The 21002-nt window shown below is 36.0% G+C and overlaps 1 protein-coding gene across 3 annotated transcripts in view; it reads left to right on the top strand.

Moving 5' to 3' along the window:
* Positions 1–21002, top strand: part of Ppp3ca (protein phosphatase 3 catalytic subunit alpha) — a 328874-nt gene that overhangs the window by 278453 nt on the left and 29419 nt on the right. For all 3 annotated transcript variants that reach the window (XM_045143003.1, XM_004662982.2, XM_004662983.3), the window contains exons 9-10: positions 11679–11804; positions 13513–13587. In XM_045143003.1, the coding sequence (XP_044998938.1) occupies positions 11679–11804; positions 13513–13587 (201 nt within the window). The remainder of the gene's footprint in view (positions 1–11678; positions 11805–13512; positions 13588–21002) is intronic.

Raw genomic sequence — 21002 nt, forward strand, 5'->3', positions numbered from 1 at the left:
CATCTTAATAGGTGGTCACTTATCATCATCATGAAATTGTAGACCTGTGGGAGTCTCTTGACCTTTATCCAGACAATGTCACATAAACTTTCACAATATTATTTTTATCAAAATAATATTGATGGCAGGTTTATAAACTTAATATTTATTTAGGACCAAGAATATCTTAGCAGTAAAACCCCAGCATCAGTATAAGTTATAGCTCAAGGCTTGATAGCAAGTAAAACTATGAAGGTGAATGGTTGCTGTAGGATTGCATAGCAATGACTCCACTTCAGGATCCCTACCCTTTGGCATTTGGAGCTTCTAAATCTCAAGTGGCTCAAGGAGCACAAGCCATGGGCACAATGCTGATTGTATTCATATCTTTAAGTTTCAACTAAAGCTCCCCTGTTTTTTCATTCAAGCCTGATTTAAGCCTTAAGTATTATAATAAGATGGATTAGAGCCTGAAGCCATCTAAAAGTTGAAGCTAGAGCTGGAGAGATGACTTAGTAGTTAAGGTGCTTGCCTGCAAATCCAAAGGTCTCAGGTTCGATTCCATAATACTCACATAAAGCCAGATGCACAAAGTGGCACAAGCATTTGGAGTTTGTTTGCAGTGGCTATAGGCCCCGGCGTGCCCATATTCATATTCTCTCTCTCTCTCTCTGTCTCTCTCCTCCCCTCTCCCCCTCTCCCTTCCTTCTTCCCTCTTTCTCTCTATGTCAAATAGATAAATATAAAAGCTGAAGCTGGAATAATTTCACATTCTCTATGTGAAATTGTAGTGTTAATGATTCACAGTGTTGATTAGGCTTGAGCTGATTCCATCTTATTGTGGCTTCCAATTCTCTGGATGTCAGGATATAGATGTGACTCACAAGATGGGATTATAAAAGAACAAATTTTCAGAAACACAGACATCCCCTTGAGGATATTAAAGCAAAATATAAATGTGAAATTTCTTAAGTGACCAATATTTTATCTCATCATATATGTTATTATGTACATTTATCATAAATACTAAATTGTTGATTTTCAGGCTTTTAAGGTAAAGCAGATGTTACCTATATTTTATAACTTTAAAAGGTAAAGCTTGAGTAATGAGAAATGCCCAGATTCTCCCAGTTGATCTAATAGTGCCAGCATTATTTCTGTCCCTACCTGTCTTATCCATTTATTTACAGTTTTAAGAAAGTGATTCGGGTTGGAGAGATGGCTTAGCAGTTAAATGCTTGCCTGTGAAGCCTAAGAACCCCGGTTTGAAGCTCAGTTCCCCAGAACCCACATTAGCCAGATGCACAAGGCGGTGCACATGTCTGGAGTTCGTTTGCAGTGGCTGGAGGCCCTGGTGCGCCCATTCTGTCTGTCTGTCTGTCTGTCTGTCTGTCTGTCTGTCTGTCTGTCTCTATCTATCTATCTATCTATCTATCTATCTATCTATCTATCTATCTATCTATCTTCCTCCTTCTCTCTGTCTCTCTCTTTTTTTTTTGTTCTCTGTCACTCAAATAAATAAACAAAAATGAACAAAAATATTTTTAAATAATATGGAGGTTAGGGCTGGAGGAGATGGCTTAGTGGTTAAAGTGTTTGCTTGCAAAGCCAAAGGACCCTGGTTCGATTCTCCAGGACCCACATAAGCCAGATGCACAAGGGGGGATATGCATCTGGAGTTCATTTGCAGTGGCTAGAGGCCCTATCATGCCCATTCTCTTTCTCTCTGCCTCTTTTTCTCTCTCTCTCAAATAAATAAATAAATAAAAGGTTTTTTTTTTTTTTTAGAAAAAAAAGAAAGAAAGAAAGAGTTTCAAGGCTAGGGGCATAGCTCATTGGTAGGAGTTTCACCTTTGAGGAGACACAGTACCTTTCCTGAATCCCTTCATGCTCCCTCTAGACCTCTGTTCATTTATGGTTGGTTCTGTTTTCAATATCCTGATATGTTTTATGTTTCTGAAAAATTCGTTGTCTTATTCCTAACCTTTTGATATACCTTCCTCCATTACATTATTTCTCTCTGTTACCAAAATTCTATCTTTGAATAATAATGTTGTTCAAAATTTGCTAATGATGTGTTACAAGCTAAATATAGTAGGCTGAGGCCAGAGAATTGTGCATTCAAGGCCTCTGCCTGGGCTACAGATTAAGTGCAACTCCAATCTGTGCAATTTAGTGAGATTTTAATCTCAGAAATAAAAATAAAACAAAAAATAAAAGGACTAGGGTGGTAGAGTGCTTGCCGTGTGATGCACTAGGTGCATACTCCAGTCCTGATAAACACGATAAGGAAGCATATATATTGACACACATGTGTTTACATACACGTATGGATCATAAGATCAGTTCATCATACTTCACAAATATAGCTAGCATAGTCTCCTTTCTTCATTTATGTAAAATAATATTACCCAAATTTTGCACAAGGAACTTGTAAAAAAATTAAAATATATCCTGTGTACCATGAATTATGCAGCTACAAAGCTGACAGTATATTGAGGTAGCAAATATATTCCCACCTAGAATGTAAGAGGTCTGAAACAAAGGCTTGATGTGAATATGAAAGGATAAATATTGCTGATGTACATGTGTATTCCTCCTACATTCAGTAGAATTTAGCTGCTCAAAGCCACACACACACAATGAAACTATCACCTTAAATATATAAAGGTAAATATATTATTCACAAAATCATTATTTTATTTCAAGTAAGATATTGTTTGTATGCATTATGAAGTATTTTCAGTTATTTGAAATTAACTCTAATTAAATATGTATATTGGATACTGAATCACATAGTGTATTCATTGAATTTCTCTTTTTGAAGAACATTATGGGTTGGAAAGATTGCTCAGTGGTTAAAGTATTTGCTTACAAAGTCTCATGACCCAAGTTTGATTCCCCAGTATCCATATAAAGCCAGATACGCAAAGTGGCACATATGTATGGAGTTCACTTACAGTATCTAGAAACCCTGCCATTCATTTGTTCATTCTCATTCTCATTTTCTCTCTCTCTCTCCTTGTAAATAAATAAAATATTTTAAAAAGAATATCATCATGATCAAATTGACTAAAATTTGAAGGTTTTAATCTTAACAAATGACTTGAACACGTACTATGGAATTAACCATATTGGGTGTAGATGAAGAGTGACTTGTAAGGGCAATCCTTGCTCACCAAAACAAATACAGTTATTATCATGACTTACTATTACTTTTTTATTAAGTCACTAATAATAGTAAAATAACTTCACATAAAAACCATCAAGCAAGAATAGGACATTAAGGGGAAATACATTTATGAATCCAGTTTAGAAATACAATGTATCATTACATCTGTGTTCATATGTATACTATAATATACACTGTAAAAATACATGGATATACACACATAGCTTTACATAATCTTATGTGAAAATTGTAAATACCTAGAGTAATCTTTAGGAGAAATACAGATTTTTAAAATGTACACTGTTTTCCTCAGAATCTGAATCCACTTGCATACAGCATCCTAGCATAATTCTAAAATATTGCTGTGAAATGCATGGGTCCTACTTCAAGGATTATATCCACCAAGCCCTTATGCCTCCTTCTGTGAAGATAGAACTTTGCCAAAAAAAAAACACATTGATGCTAGTTTTTCTGCTAGGGCATCTGTGGGTGGAAAAATTGGAAGGAAAATACATCCTGGGTCTATTATGCAATTTTTTTTTTTGTTATTTCTGGTTAGAGTATGATGATTCTGACTCTGGTTTGCTCCCATTTACCTCCTGATCCTATTTATTTCTTTTCTGTTCCTTTTTTCCGTTTTTGAAGGTAATTGGATGGTCAATTACAGACAAGGAAATGAAAAATCTTAATATAATAAGAAAAAAGTAGCATTCAAATCATTTGCATCATTGATCTCTATTCTGCCCAATCTTAAAATATGACTAATGATGATAAAAGTCTGGGTATGTTGGTAGTATTTTTGCTGCTAATCTAATGTTTTTACTTAAGAAAAAAAAATGTGTACTCCTCTCAAAGTCTGTTTAGAATGTGTTGAGCACATTTCTTGAAGAACTAGTTACTGTCTCTTGGTAGCAGTATTTTGCTATTTCTCTTTAAGTTACAATCTTTTTGGCATTGCATTTTTATCCTTTGTTCTTATGCTGTTGCCAGATTCCCTTGCTGGTACCAATTTTGGAGAACATGTTGACAAATGTTATGAAGTTCTAATGAAGTAAGAACTTCTATGTGTCCTACCAATTTCGAATGTAAAATTGGAGCCCTTTATATCATGAATTTGACTATGTTGTAATGATTCAGTGCATTGCTTGGTAGACAAAGCAATGGATAATATATGAATTCTATTTCTTGGGCTTAACTCTGTGCAGGGGTCCCAGTGGTGTTATTAAAAATAATACATGGGGCTGGAGGGATAGCTTAATGGTTATGGCATTTGCCTGAAAAGCCAAAGGATCCAGATTCGGTTCCACAGGACCCATGTTAGCCAGAAGCACAAGTGGTCACATGTGTCTGAAGTTCGTTTGCAGTGGCTGGAGGCCCTGGCGTGTCTCTGTGTGTGTTCTTGTTCCCTCCCTCCCTCCCTCCCTCCCTCCCTCCCTCTCTCCCTCCCTCCCTCCCTCCCTCCCTCTCTCTCTCTCTCTCTCTCTCTCTCTCTCTCTCTCTCTCTCTCTCTGTCAAATAAATAAAAATAAAATATTTTTTTAAATAATATATGGATGATGATGAAGCTCAGTAGTAAAGAGCTTGCCTAACACACATGGGGCCCTAGGCTCACTCTTCATCACTACCAAAGATAAAGACATAATATAAACCCAGTTCCTTTTTCCCATTTGTTTAATAAGTCTACATCCTTAGTGATTTTCAATCAACAGAAACATGCTTACAAAAGTAGCATTCCAGGGCTGGAGGCATGTCTTTTTTTTTTTTTTTTCACTGTCTTTTTTTTTTAATTTAATTTATTAGTTTTCTTTTCAGTAAATACAGGCAGTTTGGTACCATTATTTAGGCTCATCTGTGATCTACCCCCTCCCATTAGACCCTCCTTGTTAATGAAAATGGGTCGTGCATTGTGGAGTTAGCCCCCAGTTATTGGTATGATAAATGTCTCTGCAAATCGTGACCCAACATGTGACTCTGACATTCTTTCCGCCCCCTCTTCCGCAAAATTTCCCTGAGCCGTGTTGGGTTCATTTTTGGTCTGCTTCAGTGCTGAGGTGTTGGGGGCCTCTGAGGCACTGGCTCTCTGATTTGGTAGGAGTTGATTTTTCTCTGTGTTGGTCTCCTTCCCCTTTGTGCTGGTATCTGGTTCACAGGAAAACATCACCCTTCCTTATTTTGCCAGTTGTCCTTAGTTTCAGTTGGGCCCCTTTTGAGGTATGTTGGGGCAGCTCTCTTCTTAGGATCTGCATCTATCTGGAAAAGAGAAGCAGATTCTCCAACGGAGAGTAAGTTAGCACCCGGAAAATTGAGATAACACTTACTTTTTTGATAGACAGTATGGTAGGTTTAGGCCCTCTTATACCCCGTGATTGATGGTAGCTTGATATTGTAGAGTGGGCTTGTGTTTGGGTATGGTTCTGACTTGTTTCCCAGCTCCAGCTATGGGTCTAGTACCACTGAGTGGATCAGTTAGCCAAATCAAGAGCAACTGGTTCCTCACCATCGCTGTGTACCACTATTGCACTTGTGTGGGCATCACATCCGGTTATTTGTTGCTAATTAGGTTAAACAATGTGTTGCTTGGACAGATCTTGGTCATTTCCCCCAGTCGCCTATGTAGCGCCTTCTGGCACTAGACACGCTGACTTCCAGCCATGTCATTCCATTTTACGCGTCAGCTGTTAAGGCACTAGCCTGCAAAGCTAAAGAACCCAGGTTTAATTGTGATTGCCCAGTACCCATGTAAAGCCAGATGCACATGGAGGTACATGTGTCTGGAGTTTGTTTGCAGTGGTTAGAGGCCCTGGTATGCCCTTTCTCTCTCCCTCTCCCTCTCCCTCTCCCTCTCCCTCTCCCTCTCCCTCTCCCTCTCTCCCACCCTACCTCCCTCCCTCCCTCCCTCCCCCTTTCCCCTTTTTCTCTCTTTCTCTCTCAAATAAATAAATCAAAATATTTTCAAAAAAGTAGCCTTCTACCGATACAAGAAAGATTATTGGGCCAAGGATTTGTATATTTTTAGAATGATTAATTCTGACATCTGAAAAAGAATGAAGGAGCTGACCTCCAGATTTAAGTGATCAGGATGCTTTCCATCAAATCAAAAATTTTTTAAATATCTTGTTTTTTTTATTTATTTGAGAGAGAAAATGGGCACCTCAGGGCCTCTAGCCACTGCAAATAAATTTCAGATGCATGTGCCACCTTGTACATCTGGATTTACATGGGTACTGGGGGTTTGAACCTGAGTCCTTTGACTTTGCTGGCAAATACCTTAACCACTAAGCCATCTTTCCAGCCCTAAATCAGATCTTGTTCTGGAAAATTTTCATATCTGCATGTACGCTAGAAACCCACTGGCTTCTGTGCTGTCTGTTCTGCTATCAATTATGATGAGAAACTAAAGATGCAAATAGATGTCAGTGTCTCTCCAGACCTCTGATACAATTGTTAAGTGGCATGGGGTCATGTAATAATGTCAATAGAATAGAAAAGCTCAGTGATATAAACTCTGGTTCCTTTTTTTTCCTGTGTTCCTTAGACATAGTTCCAGCAGGTGGCCTAGTGATTCTTACAGTGCAACCATGTCTATTATTTATGTTGCAGTGTAGATAAGTGTCTTTCAGATACTTCAGAGAGACACACACTCAGAGATTTGACTGCCTTTAGTACTCCCAGTGACAGTCAGAGGCAGGTGGCAGGGGTGGAGGATGTGGGAAGTGAAAGATGAAATCGTTAACTGTGAATTTCATGACTGCAATACTTTGGGCTAATTGGGTTTAACTTTTCACTTATTTTGGTAACATATAGTTATTATGTAAAAATATCAAAAGTTGTGGGTAACTTAATGTAAAGATTATTGAAAAGGTTTTTGCAGCAGTGTTACTTGAGAATGACAGAGAGTATTAAATATCGCATTGATAATGAGATTTTTCCTCTAGAAGTTTGTTAACATTAATTAGATGGGAAAGAGTTCGTATACATCTTCTAGATAAAGCCATTTATTTCAGTTAAGGAAACTGAGACCTAATAGAGACTTTAAGTGACACTGGCTCTCCTGTGTAATTACTGACAAAACCAAGAGCCCACTAACTCTCTGCACTCTGTAAAGTGCTGAATATGGAGAAAGAGTCTGTGTCTAGTCATCAACAGGCATTGAATGATTTGTATTGTTAGTGTGAACATATATATGTTCTAGAGAGAAAAGGTGCTCTATATTCAATCCAGACATTTACCACCTACTAAGTGTAGCCAAATAACTAAAGCTATCTGTTAAATCTGAAAATACAAATGATAAAGAGCCACTTTTGAAATCACTGACTTACTATTACATTCATGAAGGTCTAAACATGATACCCACTATGAAGAGATGCTCAGAAATGTGGCTACTATTGAAATATGTTGTTGATAGTGATAATAAAGCAAACAGTGCTTCATCAGTAGGTGTTAAAGCTGTAATAAGGTAGTGTTGAGTAAGTGAACATTTATTTTTTTCACTCCCAGCTAAAAGCACAACCTACATTTAATCCATTGGACACATCCAACCATCTCCTTTTCACTCCAGCATGTATTTTGCCAAAAGCTAATACACCTTTAATAATGAATACCACCTTCAAAGTTATATTGATATAATGGCTAGGACTAGAATTCATCCCTTTATAATTTATGAAAGATAACAGAGAGCAGCGGAAAGGCAATGAATTTGGTGTTCAAAGATGCTGGCTTAGAACAGAGTGAGATCAGTCACTTGCTGGTTTCCTGATCTAAGCAGGTTTCTTCACTTCCCCCTCACATACAACTCCCGTGATGTCTAAAGCATAAGAGCATGCATCTTTGCTTCTCAGATTTGTCTTGAGATTGAGTACAGCTCTTCCCTGTACTCCAGGAAAATGTTAAATATGTTACATTCAGATCTCCATATCTACTAGGAATTGGTTATAGCACCCTCTGAAAACCAAAACCCAGAGATGCTCACTTCTCAGATAAAGTGGCATTGTATTTGCATGTAACTGATACACATTGTGCTTTACATATAGATCATGTTGATCTCTTATCATCAAATCCAGTGGGAATGCATTGTAAATAAGACTACACTGTTCTGTTTAGGGATCCATGCCAAGAAAAACAAATCTGCATATGGTCAGTTCAGTTAGGTCTTTATGCAAATATCTTCCATGCAGGTCTGGCTGAACCTATGTCCATGGAGCCCATGGCAAAAAAAAAAAAAAAAAAAAAAAAGGCCAGATGTACTTTCCTTTCTTCCTACAACACCACCAACCTAATGCTGATAATAAATGATAGTCAAAGTAATAAAGGCCTTTTAGCATGGGTCTGATACTCAAGTAGCATTTGGCAGACATTGGAAATACTTTGCCTTTTCTGTTCTGAAGATCAGAAGTACTACTATGGTAATTTGTCCTGTTTTTTTTTAATCTACTTTTTGCATGCTTGTAATATCACATAAATGTTGTCTTGGTCCATTGTCACATACCATAAGTGATAAAACCATGTAAAAGAGAATGGTTTCCATAAATGTTTGCAGGATTCAGAATTCCATAGTACAATGAGGATGACTCCCTTTACATATCTTTTTCTTCCCAAAGTGTCTGATTACATGTTGTATTGATCTGTGTTTGTTAACTAGATTTGTGATTCAAAGCAAACACCTTAATGTATACAAATGTAAATTAAGTACATGTTGCTAAAAATATCAGAATGTTGTCAGACTGTAGTATACTATGTGTAGTGGACAAATCACACATTAGAAAAATGTATTGTTCTGTACTCTGCACTTATCTAGCCCAATTAAAAGATTTTTTTTTTCAGTTAAAATGTTTAATTGTTAGGTTTTGGAGACATTTGGACTCTGTTACTATAAAGTTGCACCATTTGGGAAACCTGTATGGTGGCTGGAAAAAGATAAAACTAGGGAGATGGCCCATGGTTAATAATACTTACACAAGTATGGTGGCTTGAGACCACCCCAGTTCCCTAGCATCCACATCAACAGCTGGTTGTGGCCACTCAGATCCAATGTTCAAAGCAACACAATTTGCAATAGCCAACAGTGTATACAATCTAAGTGTTGAATGCTCATACCTATAATGATAAATAATGTCACAAATTGGCAATAGCTATGATATAAAGCACATATAATGATAAATACACAATAAGCAAAACAAATAGATTACCCACAGAATGGGAGAAAAATATTTGCTCGTTATCCAACGGACAGAGGCCTAATCTCTAGAATCTACAAAGAACTCAAAACTCTAAAACAGTAAAAAGTCAAACACCCCACTCACAAAATGGGGCAAAGAGCTGAACAGGCAGTTCACAGAGGAAGAAATACAAATGGCAAACACACACTTAAGAATATGTTCATCATCCCTAATCATCAAGGAAATACAAATTAAAACAACTATGAGATTCTACCTTATCCCGTAAGGATAGCAAACATCAAAAAAATCAAATGAAAGTAAATGCTGGCGAGGATGTGGAAAAGCAGGAACACTCATCCACTGTTGGTGGGAATGTAGGATGGTACAAGCACTTTGGAAAGCAATATGGAGACTCCTGAAAAAGCTGACTATAGAGATACCAACAGGCCCAGTTATTTTCTTACTGGGCATCTACCCTAAAACCTTCAAACCACAGGCCAGAGAGATTTGCTCAACCATGTTTGTAGTGGCTCAATTCGTAATAGCTAAGAGCTGGAATCAATCCAGATGCCCATCACTAGAAGAATTGATAACTAAGATGTGGTATATCTACACAATGGAATTCTATACAGCAGTAAGAAAAAATAACAATGGAATTTGAGGGAAAATGGTCGAACCTGGAACAGATCATTCTCAGTGAACTTACCCAATCACAAAAAAAAAATAAAAAAATAAAAAATATGCCACATAGTTTCACTCATCTACAGCACCTAACCTGAATCTACCCAAGATGCCTTACATACCCAGCAAGCATCTCGTGGACCAGCTAAAAGATTTTATTAGTCACAATTTCAGTCACTGTCTGGCAACATTCAGAAAGGGAACACAAAAGGTAAAGGTAACAAGAAGCATCAGCTATTGAGGACCAAAATGACTAGGAAAATTTTACTTAAAAGAGTATAAGAAAAGTACTGAGATTTGTGTCTGACCTCACAGTAACTACTGTAAGGTGATAAGTGAGACAAAAAAAAAAAAAAAAAAAAAAAAAAAACTCTTTAATACCTGTCGAATAACAGTGGTCCTTTAGGACAGTGGGAGAAGCCAGATATATATATACAATAACCTTGGTCAAAGTTTAATGTCAGGTACACTGTGAAGGAGTTGTAAGCCCAGAGATTTTAGAATTTGGAAGAAGGAGAGAGAATTTGTCCTTCAGAACAAATCAATAAAGGTTTCACTATATACCAAGCAATGGGAAATGATTTGGATATTCAGAAATTGAGAAAACATTGCACATGGGAGAGCAAGTACAGTTTTGAAAGTATTATTTTGGGAAAGATTCCAATGTATAAGAAGTTCTGTAAAAGCTGAAGACTAATAAACACTCAATAACTTTTTTAGTAAATAGATTTTAAGCACCATTTTTGTTGTCTTAAATCGCATACTACAATATATCAAAATCATCCTAAAATAAAATTATGAAATGATTATTGGCATATTCTCTCTTTGTAGGTAGGAAAGTTAGGGTCAGTGGGTGGTAAAAGAAAGTTTTAATTTAACTTGAGATAATCCAAATACTTAAAATTAACTCCCCATAAAACAGAAGGCCCCATTGAAACAAGTGGTGGCCACACCTTTGTTGAAATTGTTTACAGACCTATGATTTCATGTTAGTTGTCTATACTGCCATGGGCTGAGCTTCTGCATCCAGTGAGAATCAAAGCTAGCTGTACTCAGGGATTTCTCATAGCATCGTGTGTGAACCTCTAGCCTACAGACACCACAGGACAGAGTGACACATGCAGATTGGCTTTCTGGAGGTCATAGGCAGTACAGGGTTTTCAGTAGTCGAGGGTAGAGCTGTCAGCATGTTATTTCAAATCCGATTCAGTCCAAGTATATCATTTTCAGAAACAATATAGTTTATATTAACTTTGTATAACCATTGTGATTTATACTATAAGGAAGGGGTATCCTATTGTTAGAAAAGAAATTCAAGTATTTGGGGGAGATTATTAAATTTTTGTGACACTAATTTAGCATTGCCACTTTTATTCATTTCAACAGGTATTAAGACTAGAATGTTTTTGGCTGCAAGATGTGCTTGATATCATTCTTGCAGACAGTTGGCTTGTTTATATTAGTATTTTCTAAATTATAATGTAAGTCTGTATTTACTGTTCCTAAATTGTAAAATAGCATCTTCCACTAAGTGAAGCTTAAGTCCATGACCAGTACAAGATACAAGTCTCATTAAGCTATGTGCTTTGCTCATTTGATACTGAAGGCAAGTAGTGGAATTTTCTTAATCAACTAAAACCGTGTGTAGAAATACAAATCTAACGTCCTTTTCTGTTGTTTTATTTTTTTAGCCGCAGTATTGAAGTATGAGAACAACGTTATGAATATCAGGCAATTCAACTGTTCTCCTCATCCATATTGGCTTCCAAATTTCATGGATGTTTTCACTTGGTCCCTGCCATTTGTTGGGGAGAAAGGTTTGTTGTAGAATCCTGTGATATCCTTAATAAGATATCTTGGAAAGAAAATAGAAATATGTTCTGTTTTACAATAAGCACTCAGGCAGAAGCACTTTTGTTTAGCTCACCAAATTCACAAGCTGGGTGAAGTAAATTTTTTTTTTTACAAATTACCTGTCAAATTAAGAGGTTAGGATCCTCAAGCTTTCTTTTTATTCCTCATGTTAATAATCAATGTGTGCCAATGCTTAAAAACAGAGCATGCACTACTGAGACACATGGCAAAGAGCAGCAAGTGAGAATGAGGCCTTTCTCTTTCTCCCTTCTCCTCTGTCTTCTTGTTTTGTTTACACATTTTGATCTCAAACTTCAGCCAAAAATAGCATTAAAAGCCACCAGTCACCAACTCTAGTCAAGAGGCCTAGCTACTAGACTAGCTCATTCCTTTTGCATCTCAGGAGAAGGCAGTGGGCACTGCCATAAAGACAAGCTTCCACAATTCCTTTCCAATGGGGAGAACAGCTATTCATGTTTTTGAAACCTTACGATATTGGTGAAATGTCCAAGAATAACTAAACAGGTCAAGGTAAGAGTTTCAGTGAAGAATTCTTTCCTTTGGCTACCCAAATGAATCAGAAGTACCTTGAAGCTATTCACTTGGGACTTATATGGCCACTATCTTGCACTGATCGAGTCACTATGTGGGGTAGTCATCTGTCAAGTCCTCTGGAAACTGAAGCAGTGTGAATTCGGACACATACTTGACACCCTAAAAGACCCTCTAGTGGGGGATTTATGTAAATTGTTTAGATTTTGGCCATTAAAAAGGAACTCAGTGATGCTGTATTTTGGTAAACATGATTCAGTTTTGATAATTAAACTGGAACTCTGCTAATGATGCTGCTAAAGTTTTACATTTTATCATTTATCTTTAATTCAAAATGAACATTTCTTAAATTACCACATTACTTTAAAGTATAGCTTCTGATGTATTGGTAGCAAGCTTATTACACATATGGACAAACCCAACCTAATTTCAAGAGCTTTTAAATGTGATAGCATACACACTGATGGAAAAGTAACACAGCACTAATTTTGGGGATATAATATTGGTGTATAAAGCTTATTGATCTATTTACTGAATTAAAATTTTTATCCAACTCTACTTCTTAAAGTAGTATCTTAAAGCCTTTTGGAAATCACATACAGTGATATTTCTGTCAACACATCCATTTCTAAAATCAATATTCTCAAAAATGGTATCAAATACATTCTGCCAATCAACAGTTTTTATCAAACACAGAGCTCCCACTTATCCCTCTGCTGGATTCCCTGCAGGATTAGACAAATTAAGCAAAAGGAGTATGACACCTCCTCAGTCCCTGTGAGCAGAAGTCTGCATTCAAATCAAGATCAGGCACCATCGGTGTGAAAATAAGTAAAAATAAAACAAGATAGCTGTTTTCTTCCTCTTAGATTTATACAATATTCTCATCTATGTATTTGATTTGTCACTTTTATATTGCTCTACCTATATTTAATAAGTAATAAAAGGAGGTTTCATAAAGATGAGAATAATTTAATAAAACAAAACCCTGGTTATAGTTTCTGACATAGATTTTATAGAAACTAGATATGAAATGTTTTTGCGAAGGTTGTCAATTAATGGTACTAGAGAAATAATTAACATAACAGAAAAACTGTCTCTCTTCCTTTCTAACTATAGTGACTGAGATGCTGGTGAATGTCCTCAACATCTGCTCAGATGATGAACTAGGCTCAGAAGAAGATGGATTTGATGGTAAGATGCTAAGCCTTATACCAGTGCCTAATTATTTGGGATCCCATTGCTAACCCCAGTGATAAGTGTTTACAATTGGTTTATGTTTTAATAAAGACTACTAAGAATGAAACTATCTGTTCTAGTTAATTTTTTAAAATGTGAACAATAAAATCATGAGAGAAAATTTCCATGTTTTTGAAAGTATTTTGAAGTAGTAAACTGAATAACCATAGCTCATATATTCACAATACAAATTGATTTTTTTCTCTTTGATGAAAGGATAATACTTGCTATTTTCTAATAGATATTATTATTTACCGAGGAACTTTTTAAAGTACCCTCTAGTGGGATTTTACCTGTAAATTACTCATACTTTGATGTATATGCTAAAAGAAGGCATTTTATGTTGAACATTGGTATTTATGCCAATGCCAATAGTTTTTCTTATCAGTTCTATTAAGTAATAAATGAGGCAGAATTTTTTGTTTGTTTGTTTTGAGATACTGTATGGTATCCAGTTACCTCAAAGAGCATACATTTTCTACAAAGGTCAGTAATCCATGAGGTTAAAATGGAAGGAAAAAAAATAGTGTATTTTGTAAAAGCACACAAAAATATATGAAAGGGGTCAAAAAGTTGAGTTGGAGCATGAGAGTTAACTTCATTTTCATAAACATAATTTCATCTCTGTATGGGGCATTCCACGGTCCATGATGCCTTGAATATCTAATCTTGAAGACGGTACAGTCCAGTTAGAGAAACTAATGTGTAACTCACAGCATCAATATAATAAAACAAATTATGAAATAGAGAATTACTGTAGCAGAGGAAATTAGATATGGTGATCAATTTAAATGTATAACATTTAAGCCATTTATATCTACACTGGGACTTGGGGATTTAGTCCAGTGATAGAGTACTTGTCTGTCAATCATATGGTCCTGGGTCTAGTCCCCAACACCAAAATGAAAAGGATGAAAAAAAAGTCTTTTGTTAAAATGAAAAGAGAATATGGCCCTTTATGAATATTAGTATCTTAATGCATGATTTAATATTTACTTAGCCTCCATGCTTGTTACAGCTTAAAATACAAAATGCCTATTGCTTCAGGCTCAATAAAATGAAAATGTTCACATGCTAATATAGGTATAATCTGTATATGTTAGTAAGATATGCAACTTATTCCTAATATCTAGTACATACTCTCTTTTGTATACCTTTTCTAATCATATCACTTGTCCTCATATACTATTTCTGCATCATGTATCACATTACAAAGGAATAGGGATATATAATATATCACTGTATAAATAAGTATAAGGATTCATTAAGCAAATACAGTGGTATATTTTTCAATGTACAGGAAATGAATAAAAAATTTATGCTGTCTAGATTCTAGATTTTATATGTTATAGCCAGTTTTCTACATTAACTTTTCCATGAATACAACACTTAAAAGGTCATATTTTCATGATGGCAGAGACCTGTTTCCTAAAGGTAGGATATTAACCAGAATCATAATCTTAAATGTATGTGTGTGCATGTATGTAATATGTATGTATGCATGTAGTATATATATATATACATGTGTTGTGTGTGCATATATAAACAGGTACATTTTTAAGTAGTTACTTCCTGTTATGTCCCTTTACTTCTTAGGTGATATAGCTCTCTTCACCCATCATAAAGCCCATAGCCAACACTCCTGTAACAATGGGAAGGTCCACAAGCAAGCATAATCTAATCTCATTAGAGTGTAAAGTGACACAGGAGTCATCAGAAATACAGATTTAGAGGCTAAAGAGATGGTTCTATCAGTAATAGTGCTTGCTTCCTTTTTCACAAGCATGAGGTCCTGAGTTTGATACCAAGTACCCTTATAAAGTGTCACATATGTTGGCATCTGTGTGTAATCTCAGTGTTGGAGAGGAAGACAGGGCTCACTGACCAGCCAGAGTAGCCTAATATACACAAAATATGTAAAGAGCATGCAGCATTTTCTAGCATTCATACAGTACTACCTGCAGTTACTTACATAGATGGCAGCTTAACAGGCTGTTTGAACAGTACAGACATTACATGTGATTCTCAAAAGTTTTTCTGTTAAGCAAATAAAAACAGAAATACAGGTTAAAATGAAAAGCATATTCAATTTAAAGTATTAAATATTTTGGAGGGGGCAATCAAGGTTGAAGCCTAGCAACTTATTTTAATATGACTCAAAACAGTATATGGATTTCTTCAAAGGTACTCAAAAAACAATGTTCCCAGAGTTCTTTAACCCACTTTGGGTGAGCTTCAAGGTACCATTTCTCCTCTCGCCCATCCTTGCAGTGAGCGGCCTGCAACCTGCCCCTCACTCCGGGGCAGCCCTCTGCTACTGCTTGCCAGGCTCTTTGTCTGTTCACTGCAGGGATGAAAGTGGGACCCACAGGAGTCAAAGAGCTCAAGTACAACTCCTCCTTCGCTGCTGCTTATTTTAGGTGGGGACCTCTTGATGAGTTATTTATCTCATATCCAGTGTCAACTAAACTGCCAAAGTTAATAATAGTTCCTTCGCCACTCTCAAGTGTCTGCAGGGCCTTTCACAAGTAAGGATTCTCCTCAGTGTCTGTCGGTTCCCCTTTAGTGTGTAACGATGAGGCTGATGACAGTAAGTGGCACTGTGTAGAGCATCATTCTGTTACTGCTCTGTGTAACACTAATAATTTCACCATTTTGACCAGCAAAAAGCCTAATTATTAAGTAACAGTGCTAATCTATTGGGCAGTGTTTATGTAGTCAACTTTCTGTGCTATGTGTACACTAGTATTGCACCTGTTCTGCATGTTACGCAAAGTCGGTCAGTTTAAAGTATAAGGACATACAGCTGGTAAAGAAACAGTCAAAATTCACTCTGCCTGCTTCCTCCTGCTTTGAGCTTTCCACCACCTGAGTAGCTCAAATCTTTTCCTTAGAAACCACATGATACCAAAGAAAGATAGTAAGGAAATTTGTAATATACTTTGATTTGTCCTGTTAAATATACCTAGAATAATCTGTAAAGAAACTGATTTTTCACACTATTCTTTAGTGGAACACTTGGGAAGCTATAAAGCAGGAGGGTTATGAGTCAAAAGTCTTGCCAAGTATAAGACCAGGTTGAGTTAGACAGCCAAGTTTTCAGTGGAGATTCTGCCCTCATAAACTGGTTTGCAAATGAAATCATTTCATTCTGCTCATTTTACCACAGTCTTCTGTAAGCAGTTGTGCTTCTCACATGAAAAAGATAGGTATATCTGAGTGCACAAGAAATGTTCTGGAGCACACAGGCTTGGAGTAGATAGAAACCACGTGCTTATCTGGCCTCACTCACTTCTGCCACACACAAATGGATTTGATAGCCATCTACAAAATCATTGCTGTTCTATGTCTGTGTGTGTGTATGTGTTTTAATATTAAAGCCAAATACAAAACTTCTGTCATCTTGTAAAGTTTGGAAACAATTTGCTGCCAGTGAGTCTTTTGAGGATCTACTTTATGTGTGTTAGGGGTCTTTGCTTTCTTTCTGTTTCTGACTTTTGGATGATAAAATGATCATCTGCTTTCAATTTAGGGTTGTTACTTAGGAGAATATTTTAGAGAAGAAAGAAATCCAACTAGATGAATCTCACTTCATAGTTGATCCTCATTAATGAAGAAGACTCATTACAAAGCAAAGATTAGGAAATGATCCCAAAGTAGAGAGACATGAGGCAGCCTTCATCAGAAAGGGATCTGTTTTATCCATTATGATAGTGAGGAAATCTGACATAGCAATAAGCACTAGAAACCCAGCAACAGCTATGTGAGTTAGGAATTATTTATTTATTTATTTACTTGAAGTTTTATTTTAGATCTTAAAGTCATAGACTCTGAGATCACTTTTTTTCTTAAATACAAGTTATGTTGCAGACTATGATGTTTTATAAGTTTCACTAAAAACAAAATGTAAAGGTGAAACTGAAGAAAGGAAAGAAAAAATAATAAAACAAATGCATTTCAAACCAACTGGAGGTTCAGGCTGCCCTGAAAAGATTTAATATTAAATTAGAATTTATGTCTGTGCTTTCAACTAAAGAGAAAAACCACATGGTAGAACTTCTGTCCTTATGCACATTTTTGCCTTATCCTAATGTTAACCACAGCAATTCATTGACTATGGAAGCAGAGCATATTTTCGCATGCTTCTGTGGAACTATCTAAACTGTATGAAAGGCAATTATCTTGCTTTGAATTGTTACATAATTCCTCACATCTCATATCACTGTTTCAGAGTGCCTGCCTACTTAGTGTTTCTCCCTTTAAAAAGTCACATGGAACTTTTGTGTGTGTGTTCTAGCTAAGAGCTAGACTGGCAAATGTGACATTCTATTGGTGCTGGAAGTAACTCAGAAATTTTGATAACATTTTCTATCAAAACTGTGTTTTGTGTCAGAATAAATGTTTGATTTATCACAGAAGAATTTGACACTAATAATTCTCATGAAGAAATACTTGGGGACCCTGAAAACACAGGGTTTACCACCCAAAAACATTACATAATTATTTTCAGCAAATACTGGCAGCATCTCAATGTGATTGGATAGTTTAAAACTCGAAAGGGATGAATAATTTAAGCCTGAAATTTTCATCCTAAAAGTCCCCTCTGCTTCGTGCATCTGGTAGCACATATGCTGAGGAGCTTTCAACTTAGAGCTCTTCTGCAGCTGTAATTGCTGTTTCTAAGAACTTCATTGTAGTATGCAGCATTTTCAGTGCCCAATCTGAGAAGAAAAGACAATGAATGCCCTGTAATAATTAGGAGGGAACGTGTAAAATATTTATTTAGTTATTATTTGGCAGTGCTGAGATCAAACCCAGTGCCTCATGCCTACAAGACAAATACTGTACTACACCTTCTCCCAGAATGTGTTTTTTATATAGAAGTATAGAACAGGAAAGAGAGATTAAATACTATTTGATGAGTGGCTCTGTGATTCTTACTCTGTCTACACTAATACATAATGTGAAGGCAAGTTAATATAATAAAAGTAAAATTGGAGTATAAACAAGTAACTTTCTTAAGCTCAAAATCATACTTGAGAGCAAATAATGAAAAGGGATTTGATTTAGAAAAAGGTTAAATAGTCTCAATAGAAGAGGCTGAATCTACATAAAGGAAGAGCTTTAAAAAAAAACTGAACATAACCTATTCAAAAGAACACTCTAAGCACTTAAAAACTACAGAATTCACAGAGCCTTACAAGCTGAGGAAATGAAAGTTTGATGGCTCAAACCTAGGAGCCTCTGGGAACAATGGTATTGATGGAACAGTCAGTTTCAGAGACACATGACTTCTGTTACAGATTTATATTTATGTATAACCTATTCAATATAATTTAGGAAGTACCATACAAAATTTGGAAATGGAGTCCTGAAAATGGAAAAGAAGTTGGGGCTGGTGACAAAGGCTTGGGATTATATCAGATCCATTAGCAGGGAAGGAGTCCTCTAAAATTGCTGAGGTAGAAGACAATATCAGAAATTTAAGGGGTGATCCTTATGGCTAACCCATCAGAAGAAAGCTGGAGAAAAATGCAAGCCAATGAAAGAGAAAGAGGAATTGTCAAAGAGAACGCACAAGAGCTAGGGTGACATAGCAGTTTAGGCAGCCACTGTTTAAAAATATCCTTCCACAGTATACAAAAATAATGGGAGACATAAGTGTGGCCAAAAATGAAATATCACAACAATAACTTTGATTATCAGACATAAGATTATTAAGAAGAGGAGAATATGGGACTGGAGAGGTGGCTTAGCAGTTAAGGTGCTTGTCTGCAAAGCATGAGGACCCAGGATTGACTCTCCACAACCAACATAAGCCACATGCACAGGTGACACGTGTACAAGGTCACATATACACACAAAGTGGTGCACACATCTGGAGTTCAATTTCAGTGACTAAAGGCCCTGCCATACCAATTCTCTCTCCCTTTCTTTCTTTCTCTCCCTCCCTTTCTTTTTCTCTCTCTTATCTCTTGTAAAAAAAAAAAGAGAAGAGAAAGATTTTTGACAAAACTAAAAGAAAACTGAAATAAGTGAGCAAAAAAGAATAAAATACAAAGTTCTTCAATTGTAATACTACATTTTCAGTTTGCATTTCACAAATATATTCTTAATACTTATCAATAGTAAATATTCACAGAATATATTTATTTTGCATATTCAGTGGTGAACAGAACACATACTGTCCCTACCTTAATGCACCGTACCTCTAGTGGTATAATTAAACCAATTTTATAAGCACATTAACTGATTTGCCACTGAAACACTAAACCAATTTTAAGTACACTAGCCAACAAAAGATTGTAAAGTTTGAGGAAGTGAAATTGCAACAAAATATTTGATAACCCAAAGAAAGAACATGGAGAATAGAACATCTTTCCTTCATCTGGAACGACCAAAAGAAATACTTATCTGTTTGGCTCTCTAGAAAACATGGCCGGGTAAGGAATCCATATTATTGTCCTAGGAAACTAAATGAAGGATTAAAAATCAGCTTACCATTCATCTTTTTCTTATAACTTACCTTTCATGTTGTAATTAGAGAAAAAAGGAAAAGGACAGCATATATAGGGAAGAAATATTCCATAATATTTTGTAAGTTCTTGAAATTTTATGTCAGCCCTTGGCTAATTCCTCTCCTATTTTGTGCTGATTTTTTAAATTGCCTAACATTTAAATGTCTGATTTATAAATTAAGTCCTCTTTCTCAATGTAAATTTGGTCCTTATTGTTTGTATCCTATGTTATACTTTATAACCTATTTTTATTATAATTATACCTTTAAAAAGAAACATTTTATACCCAATACCATTAAATCTGAAACATGTCTGCAAAATTCAAGAGCATTTAGTAGATAACGGGGGAAGGTTCCTTTCACATTTACACCTATTGCTGTTTTGTTCTTTGACCTAAACAATCTAGTCAGCCATTGTATTTTAACCATCTGGCCTATAATTCATTTCAATAATTAAAGTTCCTCATTAATTAAAGAGCTGTGCTACTACAGGTTTCAAAAGTACTACCTCTGAATATGATATGATTATAACTTTTCACAAATGTGTTTCTTAATTACCTACCCTACTTTTCATGGTGCATAGAATCTCAGACCTTATAGACCAAATGCTAGTAACAGTAGGTGTATACCCTTTAGGTAATTGCTTGGTTTATGTCCACCTCAGGTGGACTCTTAGGTTCCCATTAATAGCCTGCTCCAGAAAATACACAACTTCCATATAAAGTACTACATGCATACACAATATAATATGGCATATGTTACTATCATTTTTTAAAATATTTTACGTATTTATTTATTTGACCAAGAAAGAGGGGGATAGAAAGAGAGAGAGACAGTGGGCAGGCCAGGGCCG

The sequence above is a fragment of the Jaculus jaculus genome, chromosome 2 (assembly GCF_020740685.1).
Source record: "Jaculus jaculus isolate mJacJac1 chromosome 2, mJacJac1.mat.Y.cur, whole genome shotgun sequence".
Taxonomy (NCBI): domain Eukaryota; kingdom Metazoa; phylum Chordata; class Mammalia; order Rodentia; family Dipodidae; genus Jaculus; species Jaculus jaculus.